This window comes from Nerophis ophidion, linkage group LG13 (genome assembly GCF_033978795.1).
Source record: "Nerophis ophidion isolate RoL-2023_Sa linkage group LG13, RoL_Noph_v1.0, whole genome shotgun sequence".
NCBI classification, from domain to species: Eukaryota; Metazoa; Chordata; class Actinopteri; order Syngnathiformes; family Syngnathidae; genus Nerophis; species Nerophis ophidion.
Window position 1 is genome coordinate 48,443,877 of NC_084623.1, and position 14,657 is coordinate 48,458,533.

Sequence of the window (14,657 nt, forward strand, 5' to 3'; positions counted from 1 at the left end):
AAAACACAAACCAAGGGGTGCTGAAAACAGAACTGAGGTAGTCAAACTAACAGAACAAAACATAATCCGGGCAACGGATCATAACATTCTACACCGAATATGTTTAAAAAACGGTACCACTGTTTTTTTTACTGTAAAATTCTTGCAACTGAGCTGCCCATTTTTACCCTAAAATCTACAACTGTCTTTTGCGATTAAAGGGAAAAACTGTACCACTGTTATTTTTCCCCAAAAATGTTTTCTAGCTTAAAATCCACACAAAAATGTTTTCTAGCTTAAAATCCACGGTCATTGTTTTTTTGTTGTTGTTTTTTTACAATGCATTAATGAAAATAGAAAAACGATACCACTGTTATTACTACAGTATCATTCTGGAAACTGAGACGCCAGATTTTAATGTAAAATCTAAGGTCATTGTATTTTTTTTTTTTTTTTTACAGTGCATTACTGTCGATGTTGCCACTGTTTTTCTTTACAAAAAAAAATCTTGAAATTTGAAATCTTGAAAATGTAAAAACTGTGCCACTGTTATTTTTCCCAAAATTATTTTGTCACTTAAAATCCAAGGTCATTGTTTTTTACAATGCATTATTATAAATAGAAAAACGATACCACTGTTATTATTACAGTATCATTCTGGAAACCGAGACGCCAGTTTTTACTGTAAAATCTAAGGTCATTGTTTTTTTGTTTTTTTTTGTTTTTTTTTACAGTGGATTACTGTCGATGTTGCCACTGTTTTTCCTTACAAAACAAATCTTGAAACTTGAAATCTTGAAAATGTAAAAACGGTACAAGTTATTTTTCCCAAAATTGTTTTGTCGCTTAAGATCCAAGGTCAATGTTTTTTACAATGCATTACTGTAAATAGAAAAACGATACCACTGTTATTATTACAGTATCATTCTGGAAACTGAGACGCCAGTTTTTACTGTAAAATCTAAGGTCATTGGGTTTTTTTTGTTGGTTTTTTTTTGCAGTGCATTACTGTCGATGTTGCCCCTGTTTTTCTTTACAAAACAAATCTTGAATCTTGAAATCTTGAAAATGTAAAAACTGTACCATTGTTATTTTTCCCAAAATTATTTTGTCACTTAAAATCCAAGGTCATTGTTTTTTACAATGCATTACTGTAAATAGAAAAACGATACCACTGTTGTTATTACAGTATCATGTCTGGAAACTGAGACGCCAGTTTTTACTGTAAAATCTAAGGTCATTGTTTTGTTTTTGTTTTTTACAGTGCATTACTGTCGATGTTGCCACTGTTTTTCCTTACAAAACAAATCTTGAAACTTGAAATCTTGAAAATGTAAAAACGGTACAAGTTATTTTTCCCAAAATTGTTTTGTCGCTTAAGATCCAAGGTCAATGTTTTTTACAATGCATTACTGTAAATAGAAAAACGATACCACTGTTATTATTACAGTATCATTCTGGAAACTGAGACGCCAGTTTTTACTGTAAAATCTTAGGTCTTTGGGTTTTTTTTGGTTTGTTTTTTTTTACAGTGAATTACTGTCGATGTTGCCACTGTTTTTCTTTACAAAAAAAATCTTGAAACTTGAAATCTTGAAAATGTAAAAACTGTACCACTGTTATTTTTCCCAAAATTATTTTGTCACTTAAAATCCAAGGTCATTGTTTTTTACAATGCATTACTGTAAATAGAAAAACGATACCACTGTTATTATTACCGTATCATTCTGGAAACTGAGACGCCAGTTTTTACTGTAAAATCTAAGGTCATTGTTTTGTTTTTGTTTTTTACAGTGCATTACTGTCGATGTTGCCACTGTTTTTCTTTACAAAAAGAATCTTGAAACTGGAAATCTTGAAAATGTAAAAACGGTACCACTTTCATTTTCACTGACTGTTTTTATTGACTATTGACTATTTTATTGATTATGGGACAAGCAGTAGAAAATGGATGGATGGTACTTTTTCGTCACTTATTGTTTGTCTTTGGGACACTAATGTGTATATTTTAGGCCATACATTCTTTGTTTTATTTTTGCACAAAAAAAAAATAATAAAATAAATAAATAAATATATATATATATATATATATATATATACATATATATATATATATATATATATATATATATACACATATATATACATATACACATATATATATACATATATATACATATACACACATATATATACATATATATATATATATACACACATATATATACACATATATATATACACATACATACATATATATATATATATATATATATATACACACATAAACATATATATATATATATATATATATATATATATATATATATATATATATATATATATATATATATATATATATATATATATATATATATATTGTTATCTTTGGTGTGAACATTATTATGTAACAAAACATATTATTATTTTTTGGTTCTTTGTTGTTGCTATTTTTTTATTACAACATTTTATTATTCGATCATGTTGTACTGCATTGTAATCTTTAGTTTTGTGATTGTGTGATGTTTTTGCCTGGACCCCAGGAAGAATAGTCTCCACTGCGGTGTAGACTAATGGGGATCCTTAATAAACTAAACTAAACTAAACTAAACTAAACTAAACTAAACTAAACTAAACCGTAAAATTTTGGCCACCCAGCTACCTGTTTTTTTCCTTTAAAATCAACAAGCATTTTTTACAGTGCATATTGTCTGTCCAGGAATTTTGTCTACGAGCTGATGAATAACTAAAGGGCTGATTTGGAGCCAAAATAATCAATACATCTCCCATACGGAAAAAACTTCAAGCAACATACATTTTTATGTGTCTGGATCATTCCAGTTCACCATTAATTAGTGCCAGCACCTTGCTAAAAAGTAGGTTCCGTTCCAGAACTCACTAGAGGAGTGTTTGTAAAGGCCCAGAAAAGGTGGTAGGAATCATAGCTGTGTGCTGCATGTTCCACAACATAACAAAACACCACAGGTTGGAGCATGTGTCCAGTAAATGAGTGTCTCCATGGTAACAACCGGTTGTAGATGCAAAATACTCTTTTAAATAGGCTGCACTTTCCAGCTAAGTTAAATGTTTTTGGCATGTGTGAATGAAGCTGGAAAAAAAAAAACCCACAGATGCACGAGGAGGACGTGCAAACTCCACAAATGACGTTTTGAACTTGAATCGCCCTTGTTTGTTTTGGGAATTACTTCAAAGAAAGCGAGGAAGTCACAAAAAACCTCACCAGCGGATGCTGCTCGGCCACCATTTGAAGCAGTCGGATCAGGTGCTGTTGTTCCGTAGGGTCCAGCTGTGACATCATCGCTGTGAGGTTGCCAAGGTGACGGTGGATGACATCGGGTTGTCTGGAGTAGACTGAGGGCAGCACACGGAGCAGCATGTGGTTCCCTGCGGACACACGGGACGACAATGTAAAAAAAAAAAAAATAAATAGCAAAATTTATGGTAAAATACCGGTAAGGTGTGGTTGCCAGGAATTCACCGTTAAAAAAAAAAAAAGTCACAATGTATAGGACATTAGGGTATGTTGATGTTAAATCCATTAATTTGATGGGAGACTGTTTTTATTTACAGTACACTACTATGAAAAAGCTGATATATTGGTAATCTGTTTACAAAAAAAATATAGAAATAATGGTAAAATACTGGCAGCATTGTTTGCTAGGATTAGGGCCAATTTTAGTGCTGCCAATCAGCCTATGCACATGGGTGCATATGTCTTTGGAGGAAGTCAGAGTACCCGGAGAGAACCCACACAGTCACAGGGAGAACGTGCAAACTCCACATAGTCCAAGAATCGAACCCAGGACCTTTTTGCTGTAAGGCACTAGCGCTAACCACTGATTCGCCGTGCTGCCTTGTCTCCAATTCTGCAAAAGGTCTGTGTTTCTGAGACATGAGGGTTGACACTTGAAAGTATTTGTACAACCTTTCACTGGACAACTAAGAATCGAACCCAGGACTTTCTTACTGTAAGGCACAAGCGCTAACCACTGCTTCACCGTGCTGCCTTGTCTCCAATTCTGCAAAAGGCCTGTGTTTCTGAGACATGAGGATTGAAACTTGAAAGTATTTGTACAACCTTTCACTGGACAACTAAGAATCGAACCCAGGACTTTCTTACTGTAAGGCACTAGCGCTAACCACTGCCTCACCGTGCTGCCTTGTCTCCAATTCTGCAAAAGGCTTGTGTTTCTGAGACATGAGGATTGACACTTGAAAGTATGTGTACAACCTTTCACAGGACAACTAAGAATCGAACCCAGGACTTTTTTACTGTAAGGCACTAGCAATAACCACTGCCTCACCGTGCTGCCTTGTCTCCAATTCTGCAAAAGGTCTGTGTTTCTGAGACATGAGGGTTGACACTTGAAAGTATTTGTACAACCTTTCACTGGACAACTAAGAATCGAACCCAGGACTTTCTTACTGTAAGGTACAAGTGCTAACCACTGCTTCACCGTGCTGCCTTGTCTCCAATTCTGCAAAAGGCCTGTGTTTCTGAGACCTTTCACTGGACAACTAAGAATCGAACCCAGGACTTTCTTACTGTAAGGCACTAGCACTAACCACTGCCTTACCGTGCTGCCTTGTCTCCAATTCTGCAAAATGCTTGTGTTTCTGAGACGTGAGGATTGACACTTGAAAGTATTTGTACAACCTTTCACTGGACAACTAAGAATCGATCCCAGGACTTTCTTACTGTAAGGCACTAGCACTAACTAACCACTGCCTCACCGTGCTGCCTAGTCTCCAATTCTGCAAAAGGTCTGTGTTTCTGAGACATGAGGGTTGACACTTGAAAGTATTTGTACAACCTTTCACTGGACAACCAAGAATCGAACCCAGGACCTTCTTGCTGTAAGGCACAAGCGCTAACCACTGCTTCACCGTGCTGCCTTGTCTCCAATTCTGCAAAATGCTTGTGTTTCTGAGACGTGAGGATTGACACTTGAAAGTATTTGTACAACCTTTCACTGGACAACTAAGAATCGATCCCAGGACTTTCTTACTGTAAGGCACTAGCACTAACTAACCACTGCCTCACCGTGCTGCCTTGTCTCCAATTCTGCAAAAGGCTTGTGTTTCTGAGACATGAGGGTTGACACTTGAAAGTATTTGTACAACCTTTCACTGGACAACTAAGAATCGAACCCAGGACTTTCTTACTGTAAGGCACTAGCACTAACCACTGCCTCACCGTGCTGCCTTGTCTCCAACTCTGTAAAAGGCCTGTGTTTCTGAGACATGAGGATTGACACTTGAAAGTATTTGTACAACCTTTCACTGGACAACTAAGAATCGAACCCAGGACCTTCTTACTGTAAGGCACTAGCACTAACCACTGCCTCACCGTGCTGCCTTGTCTCCAATTCTGCAAAAGGCCTGTGTTTCTGAGACCTTTCACTGGACAATTAAGAATCGAACCCAGGACTTTCTTACTGCAAGGCACTAGCACTAACCACTGCCTCACTGTGCTGCCTTGTCTCCAATTCTGCAAAATGCTTGTGTTTCTGAGACATGAAGATTGACACTTGAAAGTATTTGTACAACCTTTCACTGGACAACTCACGACATGTCCCTTCAAGCCAGTTTTTAAACAGTAGCCTTAAATGCTCCGTATCTGTCAAACAGCTGCTTTACTACCAGTTCCAACACACTTAAACACACAGCGTGGTTCATTTTCATGCAGTTTACAAAGAAGCACGTAGACATAACTCCTAAGTGTCAAAAAACAACTGCCATAAACCTACAAGAAAACATGTTAGCCGAAAGTTAACAAGGCCAATGATTTAACACAAACACCTAAAACACAAACACCTAAAGTATGCTGTAAATTTAAACCGTAACCATAACATTTAGAATATTTGCATGCTTGTGACATTACAGAATTTTTAAAGGATTTGTACAATTTTTCATTATTTTACCAGCAAATTCATTAGTTTTTGACCTATCATAACCATAGGCATTGAGCTTATCTACTGTCTAACATATGCGATTTCACGTGGCAATTTTAACACCTCCAATTTTGGGAATATAAACCACAACTAAGATGAAAGTGACAACCAAAAAGATGGTCTTTAGTAAGCACAATACTTACAGTATGAACACATTGTAGGGCTCAACAAAAGAAAGAATTGGCACATTCCAAATAATGGTCAACTAAGTTAGGGTATGACTGATCTGATAACATGGTCGGAGTGCAGAAGCGTTCCCGTTGTCACGTCGATCTCTGGAAATAGCCGAAGATATTCGGAGCGGAATATTCCAAATGGCTGACTGTATTTGTGGCATTTTTGTGGTTTTGTGTTTTTATAAACTCTGCGGATTGTAAATACGATTGGATATGGACTATAAAAATGGGACCCATTACCTCCCTGCTTGGCACTCAGCATCAAGGGTTGGAATTGGGGGTTAAATCACCCCAAAAATTATTCCCGGCCGCGGCCACCGCTGCTGCTCACTGCTCCCCTCACCTCCCAGGGGGGGATTAAGGGTAATGGGTCAAATGCAGAGAATAATTTCGCCACACCTAATGTGTGTGTGACAATCATTGGTACTTTAACTTTTTAATGGGTACAATGAATTATATAAAGTCAACTTGTTTTTCCCACTCTACTGGTACTTTAAGCAATCAATCAATCAATCAATGTTTACTCAGAAAGCCCAAATCACGAGTGTCTCAAAGGGCTGCACAAGCCACAACAACATCCTCGGTTCAGATCCCACATCAGGGAAGGAAAAAAAACTCAACCCAATGGGACAACAACGAGAAACCTTGGAGGGGGCCGCAGATGTGGGGATCTAGCATAATAGTGTGAGAGTCCAGTCCATAGTGGATTTAACATAATAGTGAGAGTCCAGTCCATAGTGGATTTAACATAATAGTGAGAGTCCAGTCCATAGAGGATCTAACGTAATAGTGAGAGTCCAGTCCACAGTGGATCTAATATAATAGTGTGAGAGTCCAGTCCATAGTGGATCTAACATAATAGTGAGAGTCCAGTCTATAGTGGAACTAACGTAATAGTGAGAGTCCAGTCCATAGTGGATCTAATATAATAGTGTCAGAGTCCAGTCCATAGTGGATCTAGCATAATAGTGTGAGAGTCCAGTCCATAGTGGATCTAATGTAATAGTGAGAGTCCAGTCCACAGTGGATCTATCATATTAGTGAGAGTCCAGTCCACAGTGCACCTAACATAATAGTGAGACTCCAGTCCATAGTGGATTTAACATAATAGTGAGAGTCCAGTCCATAGAGGATCTAACGTAATAGTGAGAGTCCAGTCCACAGTGGATCTAATATAATAGTGTGAGAGTCCAGTCCATAGTGGATCTAGCATAATATTGTGAGTCCAGTCCAAAGTGGTTCTAACATAATAGTGAGAGTCCAGTCTATAGTGGAACTAACGTAATAGTGAGAGTCCAGTCCATAGTGGATCTAATATAATAGTGTCAGAGTCCAGTCCATAGTGGATCTAGCATAATAGTGTGAGAGTCCAGTCCATAGTGGATCTAATGTAATAGTGAGAGTCCAGTCCACAGTGGATCTATCATAATAGTGAGAGTCCAGTCCACAGTGCACCTAACATAATAGTGAGACTCCAGTCCATAGTGGATCCAACATAATAGTGAGAGTCCAGTCCATAGTGGATTTAAGATAATGGTGAGAGTCCAGTCCATAGTGGATCTAACATAATATTGTGAGAGTGCAGTCCATCGTGGATCTAACGTAATAGTCAGAGTCCAGTCCATAGTGGATCTAACATAATATTGTCAGAGTCCAGTCCATAGTGGATCATAATAATAGTGTGAGAGTCCAGTCCATAGTGGAGCTAACATAATATTGTCAGAGTCCAGTCCATAGTGGATCTAACACAATAGTGAGAGTCCAGTCCACAGTGGATCTAACATAATAGTGAGAGTCCAGTCCATGGTGGATCTAACATACTAGTGAGAGTCCAGTCCACAGTGGATCTAACATAATAGTGAGAGTCCAGTCCATGGTGGATCTAACATAATAGTGAGAGTCCAGTCCATAGTGGATTTAAGATAATGGTGAGAGTCCAGTCCATAGTGGATCTAACATAATATTGTCAGAGTCCAGTCCATAGTGGATCTAGCATAATATTGTGAGAGTCCAGTCCACAGTGGATCCAACATAATAGTGTGACAGTTCAGTCCATAGTGGATCTAACGTAATAGTCAGAGTCCAGTCCATAGTGGATCTAACATAATATTGTCAGAGTCCAGTCCATAGTGGATCTAACATAATATTGTGAGAGTTCAGTCCATAGTGGATATAACATAATATTGTGAGAGCCCAGTCCATCGTGGATCTAACGTAATAGTCAGAGTCCAGTCCATAGTGGATCTAACAATATAGTGAGAGTCCAGTCCATAGTGGAGCTAACATAATATTGTGAGAGTCCAGTCCATAGTGGATCTAACATAATAGTGTGATTAAAGTGATTACTTTAAGATGTGCATTGAAGCCTGCTTTTTTATCAAAGAGCTTCAGCGACTGTCAGAGTTGTTCACAAAACCCCACAATTTCAAAACTGTTCTTAAAAGTGAAGGAAACAAGAAATTTGTTGCACATTTGGAGCTTGTACACAGGCTCTAGGGACACATGACAGACTAAGATTGTCATTACAAAAGTGAAATAAGCTTAAAAGGAAATAATTAATTGCATGTTTGACTCACCAAAGAACCAGTTTTTGGTGACAATAGGCAGTAAATACGCTACATGAATCCTGGGGGTAGATAAAATATATCAAAGATGTTTTGGGGTCTGCGGAAAATTACAGTGCAGATGTTTGAATGTTTACTCTCAAGAAAAGTTCTCCTCAATCTGCTGGACAGATGCAACCTTTGGTAATGAGCATTGAAGCAAAAAGACAATAATGAAAGGACAAATAAACGGAAAAAATAAACAATCTTAGAAAACATCAACATCAAGATGTATGTTTTTTTTTTATAATAACATTATGTAAGACTTTCAGTTCACATTCTGAGACGACAACCACACCTGTGTTGTGTGTCTACCCCACTCCAACAAATCAGTATAACTTCTTCAGCATTTTTCTTCAACCCCAAACCTGATAATTAACGCTATAACTACAAAAAAAAGAAGCGAACAAAAGGCGCGCACAATGGCGGAGAACAAACTTGACTAATGAAAAGAATAAACTAACACTTGGGCTAAAGCTATGGAAATTAAACAAAACTCAATAACTGTGACATAACCAAAAACCTACGTGGCATGGGCAGGAGGGAAACTATGGACAGTATGATTAGCAGCGACAGCATGGCATGACGTGAGTAAAGGTAATAGATGGTGATGTCGCCAGGCTGACTACCTGGTAACTGTGGCTTAAATAATACTATTGTGATTGAAAACAGGTGCGTGACATGGGGACAGGTGAAAACTAACGGGTAGCCCTGGAAACAAAACAGACAAGTAGGTGCAAAAACAGGAACTGAGTGTCCAAAAAACAAACAGCACATGGCCAAACAAAAACATGATCAACAAACATGACAGTAAAATGTGACATGCAGAGGACGGGAAGAACCGCGAACGTGACGAGGGATCCTTATGAATCATCCTAAATGTACTCGGAGGCACGCAAAAAGCAAATCCCCCCAAAATATCTCAGAGATGCATCACTCGCCTTCCTCACTTCCTCCACCAGCACGTTGCAGATAAGCCCAGACACACGCCGCATGTGCAGAGTCAGCATTTCTTTTTATGAGCATCAACCTTTAAGGTGAAGTATTTACAGCATGTGTGTCAAACTCTGGCCCGCGGGCCAAATTTGGCCCACCATGTCATTCATTTCAATTGGCCCTTGATGCAAATTAACATTAGAGCTGGCCCGCCGATATTATAACACCGCAATTCCTCACACTTGCCAACCCTCCCGATTTTCGCGGGAGACTCCCGAAGTTCAGTGCCCCTCCCGAAAAAATCTCCCGGGGCAACCATTCTCCCGAACTTCTCCCGATTTCCACCCGGGCAACAATATTGGGGGCCTGCCTTAAAGGCACTGCCTTTGGCGTCCTCAACAACCTCTTGTCACATCCGCTTTTCCGCCATACAAACAGCGCGCCGGCCCCGTCGCATAATATATGCGGCTTTTATACACACATACTTGATCAACAGCCATACAGGTCACACTGAGGGTGGCCATATAAACAACTTTAACACTGTTACAAATATGCGCCACACTGTGAACCCACACCAAACAAGAACGACAAACACAATTCGGGAGAACATCTGCACCGTAACACAACAGAACAAATACCCAGAACACTTGCAGAGCCAACTCTTCCAGGACGCTACAATATATTTTGATGTTAACCTCAAAAACTGCAAATAGAAAAGAGGCATTCAATTTGTATAAAAATTTTATTTGATATGCCATTGATTTTTCTTAATTATTATTATTATTATTTGAAACCGCCAAGGCTGTCCTTTGTCACCGATTCTGTTCCTAACTTTTATGGACAGAATTTCTAGGCGCAGTCAAGGGGTTGAGGGGTTCCGGTTTGGTGACCGCAGGATTAGGTCTCTGCTTTTTGCAGATGATGTGGTCCTGATGGCTTCATCTGACCGGGATCTTCAGCTCTCACTGGATCGGTTCGCAGCCGAGTGTGAAGCGACCGGAATGAGAATCAGCACTTCCAAGTCCGAGTCCATGGTTCTCGCCCTGAAAAGGGTGGAATGCCATCTCCGGGTTGGGGAGGAGACCCTGCCCCAAGTGGAGGAGTTCAAGTACCTAGGAGTCTTGTTCACGAGTGAGGGAAGAGTGGATCGTGAGATCGACAGGCGGATCGGTGCGGCGTCTTCAGTAATGCGGACGTTGTACCGATCCGTTGTGGTGAAGAAGGAGCTGAGCCGGAAGGCAAAGCTCTCAATTTACCGGTCGATCTACGTTCCCATCCTCACCTATGGTCATGAGCTTTGGGTCATGACCGAAAGGATAAGATCACGGGTACAAGCGGCCGAAATGAGTTTCTGTCGCCGTGTGGCGGGGCTCTCCCTTAGAGATAGGGTGAGAAGCTCTGCCATCCGGGAGGAACTCAAAGTAAAGCCGCTGCTCCTTCACATCGAGAGGAGCCAGATGAGGTGGTTCGGGCATCTGGTCAGGATGCCACCCGAACGCCTCCCTAGGGAGGTGTTTAGGGCACGTCCAACCGGTAGGAGGCCACGGGGAAGACCAAGGACACATTGGGACGACTATGTCTCCCGGCTGGCCTGGGAACGCCTCGGGATCCCCCAGGAAGAGCTAGACGAAGTGGCTGGGGAGAGGGAAGTCTGGGCTTCCATGCTTAGGCTGTTGCCCCCGCGACCCGACCTCGGATAAGCGGAAGAAGATGGATGGATGGATGGATTATTTGAAACTCGATTTTGCATGTCACTTTACATTTATATAAGCATTGCTTGTTCAATATTCAATGTAAAACTTGTTTGGGTCCCTATTAAAAGGTTACGTTTTTAAAACTTTGGCCCGCGGCTTTGTTCTGTTTTAAATTTTGGCCCACTCTGTATTTGAGTTTGACACCCCTGATTTACAGCATTCTTCTGAGGGTTCCACACGGGAACACAATGTGGGGGAGGTGGGGCGCTACACCGCTGTACACTCCTGTAAACACATGGCCAGCATGTGGGAATATAAGCAGGCATGACTTATATCATGCAGTGGGAACTATTTCAGGATTTACAGGAGAGATACTTCAAAGTTTGCAAGAGTCAAGAATAGGACGAGAGACTGCCGGGAAATAAGCGTCTTATGATGCACAGCCGCAAAAATTCCAATAAACAAAGAAAAAAAAAACCTGGCTGACAAATGCAATAAGTTTATGTGAGGAAATAGTTTGATAGTTTTAGTAAGCAGTCCTGACTACAAATAAATCCTTATCACCAGACCTATGTAAACGTCAATATATACCTTGATGGTGCAGAAAAAAGACCATATTTTTTTAACCGATTTCCGACCTCTAAATGGGTGAATTTTGGCGAATCAAACGCCTGTCTGTTTATTGCTCTGGTGGCGATGACGTCAGAACGTGACGTCACCGAGGTAATACTGCCGCCATTTTCATTTTGTACACATTACAAACACCGGGTCTCAGCTCTGTTATTTTCCGTTTTTTTGACTATTTTTTGGAACCTTGGAGACATCATGCCTCGTCGGTGTGTTGTCGGAGGGTGTAACAACACTAACAGGGAGGGATTCAAGTTGCACCACTGGCAGGAAATCTGCCGCCAGACCCCCATTGAATGTGCCAGAGTGTCTCCACATTTGACCGGCGATGACAGACATGGCACAGAGATGTTTGGATAACCTGCAGAATGCATTTGCAACGATAAAGTCAATGAAATCACAAAGGTGAGTTTTGTTGTTGACTTATGTGCTAATCAGACATATTTGGTTGCGGCGTGACTGCCAGCTAATCGATGCTAACATGCTATGCTAATCGATGCTAACATGCTACGCTAATCGATGCTAACATGCTATTTACCGGCAATGACAGACATGGCACAGAGATGTATGGATAACCTGCAGAATGCATTTGCAATGATAAAGTCGACAAAATCACAAAGGTGAGTTTTGTTGATGTTGACTTACGTGCTAATCAGACATATTTGGTCAAGGCGTGACTGCCAGCTAATCGATGCTAATATGCTACGCTAATCGATGATAACATGCTACGCTAATCGATGCTAACATGCTATTTACCGGCGATGACAGACATGGCACAGAGATGTATGGATAACCTGCAGAATGCATTTGCAACGATAAAGTCAATGAAATCACAAAGGTGAGTTTTGTTGTTGACTTATGTGCTAATCAGACATATTTGGTTGCGGCGTGACTGCCAGCTAATCGATGCTAACATGCTACGCTAATCGATGCTAACATGCTATTTATCGGCGGTGCTAAGCAGACATGGCACAGAGATGTATGGATAAACTGCAGATGCATTTGCAATGATAAAGTCGACAAAATCACAAAGGTGAGTTTTGTTGATGTTGACTTATGTGCTAATCAGACATATTGGTCGTGGCGTGACTGTCAGCTAATCGATGCTAACATGCTATTTACCGCCGATGACAGACATGGCAAAGAGATGTATGGATAACCTGCAGATGCATTTGCAATGATAAAGTCGACCAAATCACAAAGGTGAGTTTTGTTGTTGACTTATGTGCTAATCAGACATATTTGGTTGCGGCGTGACTGCCAGCTAATCGATACTAACATGCTATTTATCGGCGGTGCTAAGCAGACATGGCACAGAGATGTATGGATAACCTGCAGATGCATTTGCAATGATAAAGTCGACAAAATCACAAAGGTGAGTTTTGTTGATGTTGACTTATGTGCTAATCCGACATATTTGGTCGTGGCGTGACTGCCAGCTAATCGATGCTAACATGCTATTTACCGCCGATGACAGACATGGCAAAGAGATGTATGGATAACCTGCAGATGCATTTGCAATGATAAAGTCAACAAAATCACAAAGGTGAGTTTTGTTGTTGACTTATGTGCTAATCAGACATATTTGGTTGCGGCGTGACTGCCAGCTAATCGATACTAACATGCTACGCTAATAGATGCTAACATGCTACGCTAATCGATGCTAACATGCTATTTACCGCCGATGACAGACATGGCACAAAGATGTATGGATAACCTGCAGATGCATTTGCAATGATAAAGTCAACAAAATCACAAAGGTGAGTTTTGTTGATGTTGACCTATGTGCTAATCAGACATATTTGGTCGTGGCGTGACTGCCAGCTAATCGATGCTAACATGCTATTTACCGGCGGTGCTAAAGCAGACATGGCACAGAGATGTATGGATAACCTGCAGATGCATTTGCAACGATAAAGTCAATGAAATCACAAAGGTGAGTTTTGTTGTTGACTTATGTGCTAATCAGACATATTTGGTTGCGGCGTGACTGCCAGCTAATCGATGCTAACATGCTAACATGCTACGCTAATCAATGCTAACATGCTATTTACCGGCGATGACAGACATGGCACAGAGATGTATGGATAACCTGCAGATGCATTTGCAATGATAAAGTCAACAAAATCACAAAGGTGAGTTTTGTTGATGTTGACTTTTGTGCTAATCAGACATATTTGGTTGCGGCGTGACTGCCAGCTAATCGATGCTAACATGCTATTTACCGGAGGTGCTAAAGCAGACATGGCACAGAGATGTATGGATAACCTGCAGATGCATTTGCAACTATATTACGTTTCCTTCCATCCACATTTAATGCGAAAAAAACACTTACCAATCGACGGATTTAAGTTGCTCCATTATCACAAAATGCGAAAGTCCTGATCGTTTGGTCCGCACATTTTACCGGCGATGCTAACGCAGCTATTCGGCCATGCTATGGCTATGAATAGCGTCAATAGCTATTCGCTCAATAGCTTCAGTTTCTTCTTCAATACTTTCATACTCCAACCACCCGTTTCAATACATGCGTAATCTGTTGAATCGCTTAAGCCGCACAAATCCGAGTCTGAATCCGAGCTAATGTCGCTATATCTTGCGGTGGTATTCCCATTGTTTGTTTACATTGGCAGCCCTGTGTGACATCACAGGAAAATGGATAGTGGT

At 40.2% G+C, this 14,657-nt stretch overlaps 1 protein-coding gene across 1 annotated transcript in view; it reads right to left on the reverse strand.

Annotated features, from left to right (window-relative positions):
* Positions 1-14,657, reverse strand: part of veph1 (ventricular zone expressed PH domain-containing 1) — a 238,290-nt gene that overhangs the window by 92,474 nt on the left and 131,159 nt on the right. Inside the window, exon 5 of the mRNA XM_061919150.1 lies at positions 3,221-3,384. Within this exon, the coding sequence (XP_061775134.1) occupies positions 3,221-3,384 (164 nt within the window). The remainder of the gene's footprint in view (positions 1-3,220; positions 3,385-14,657) is intronic.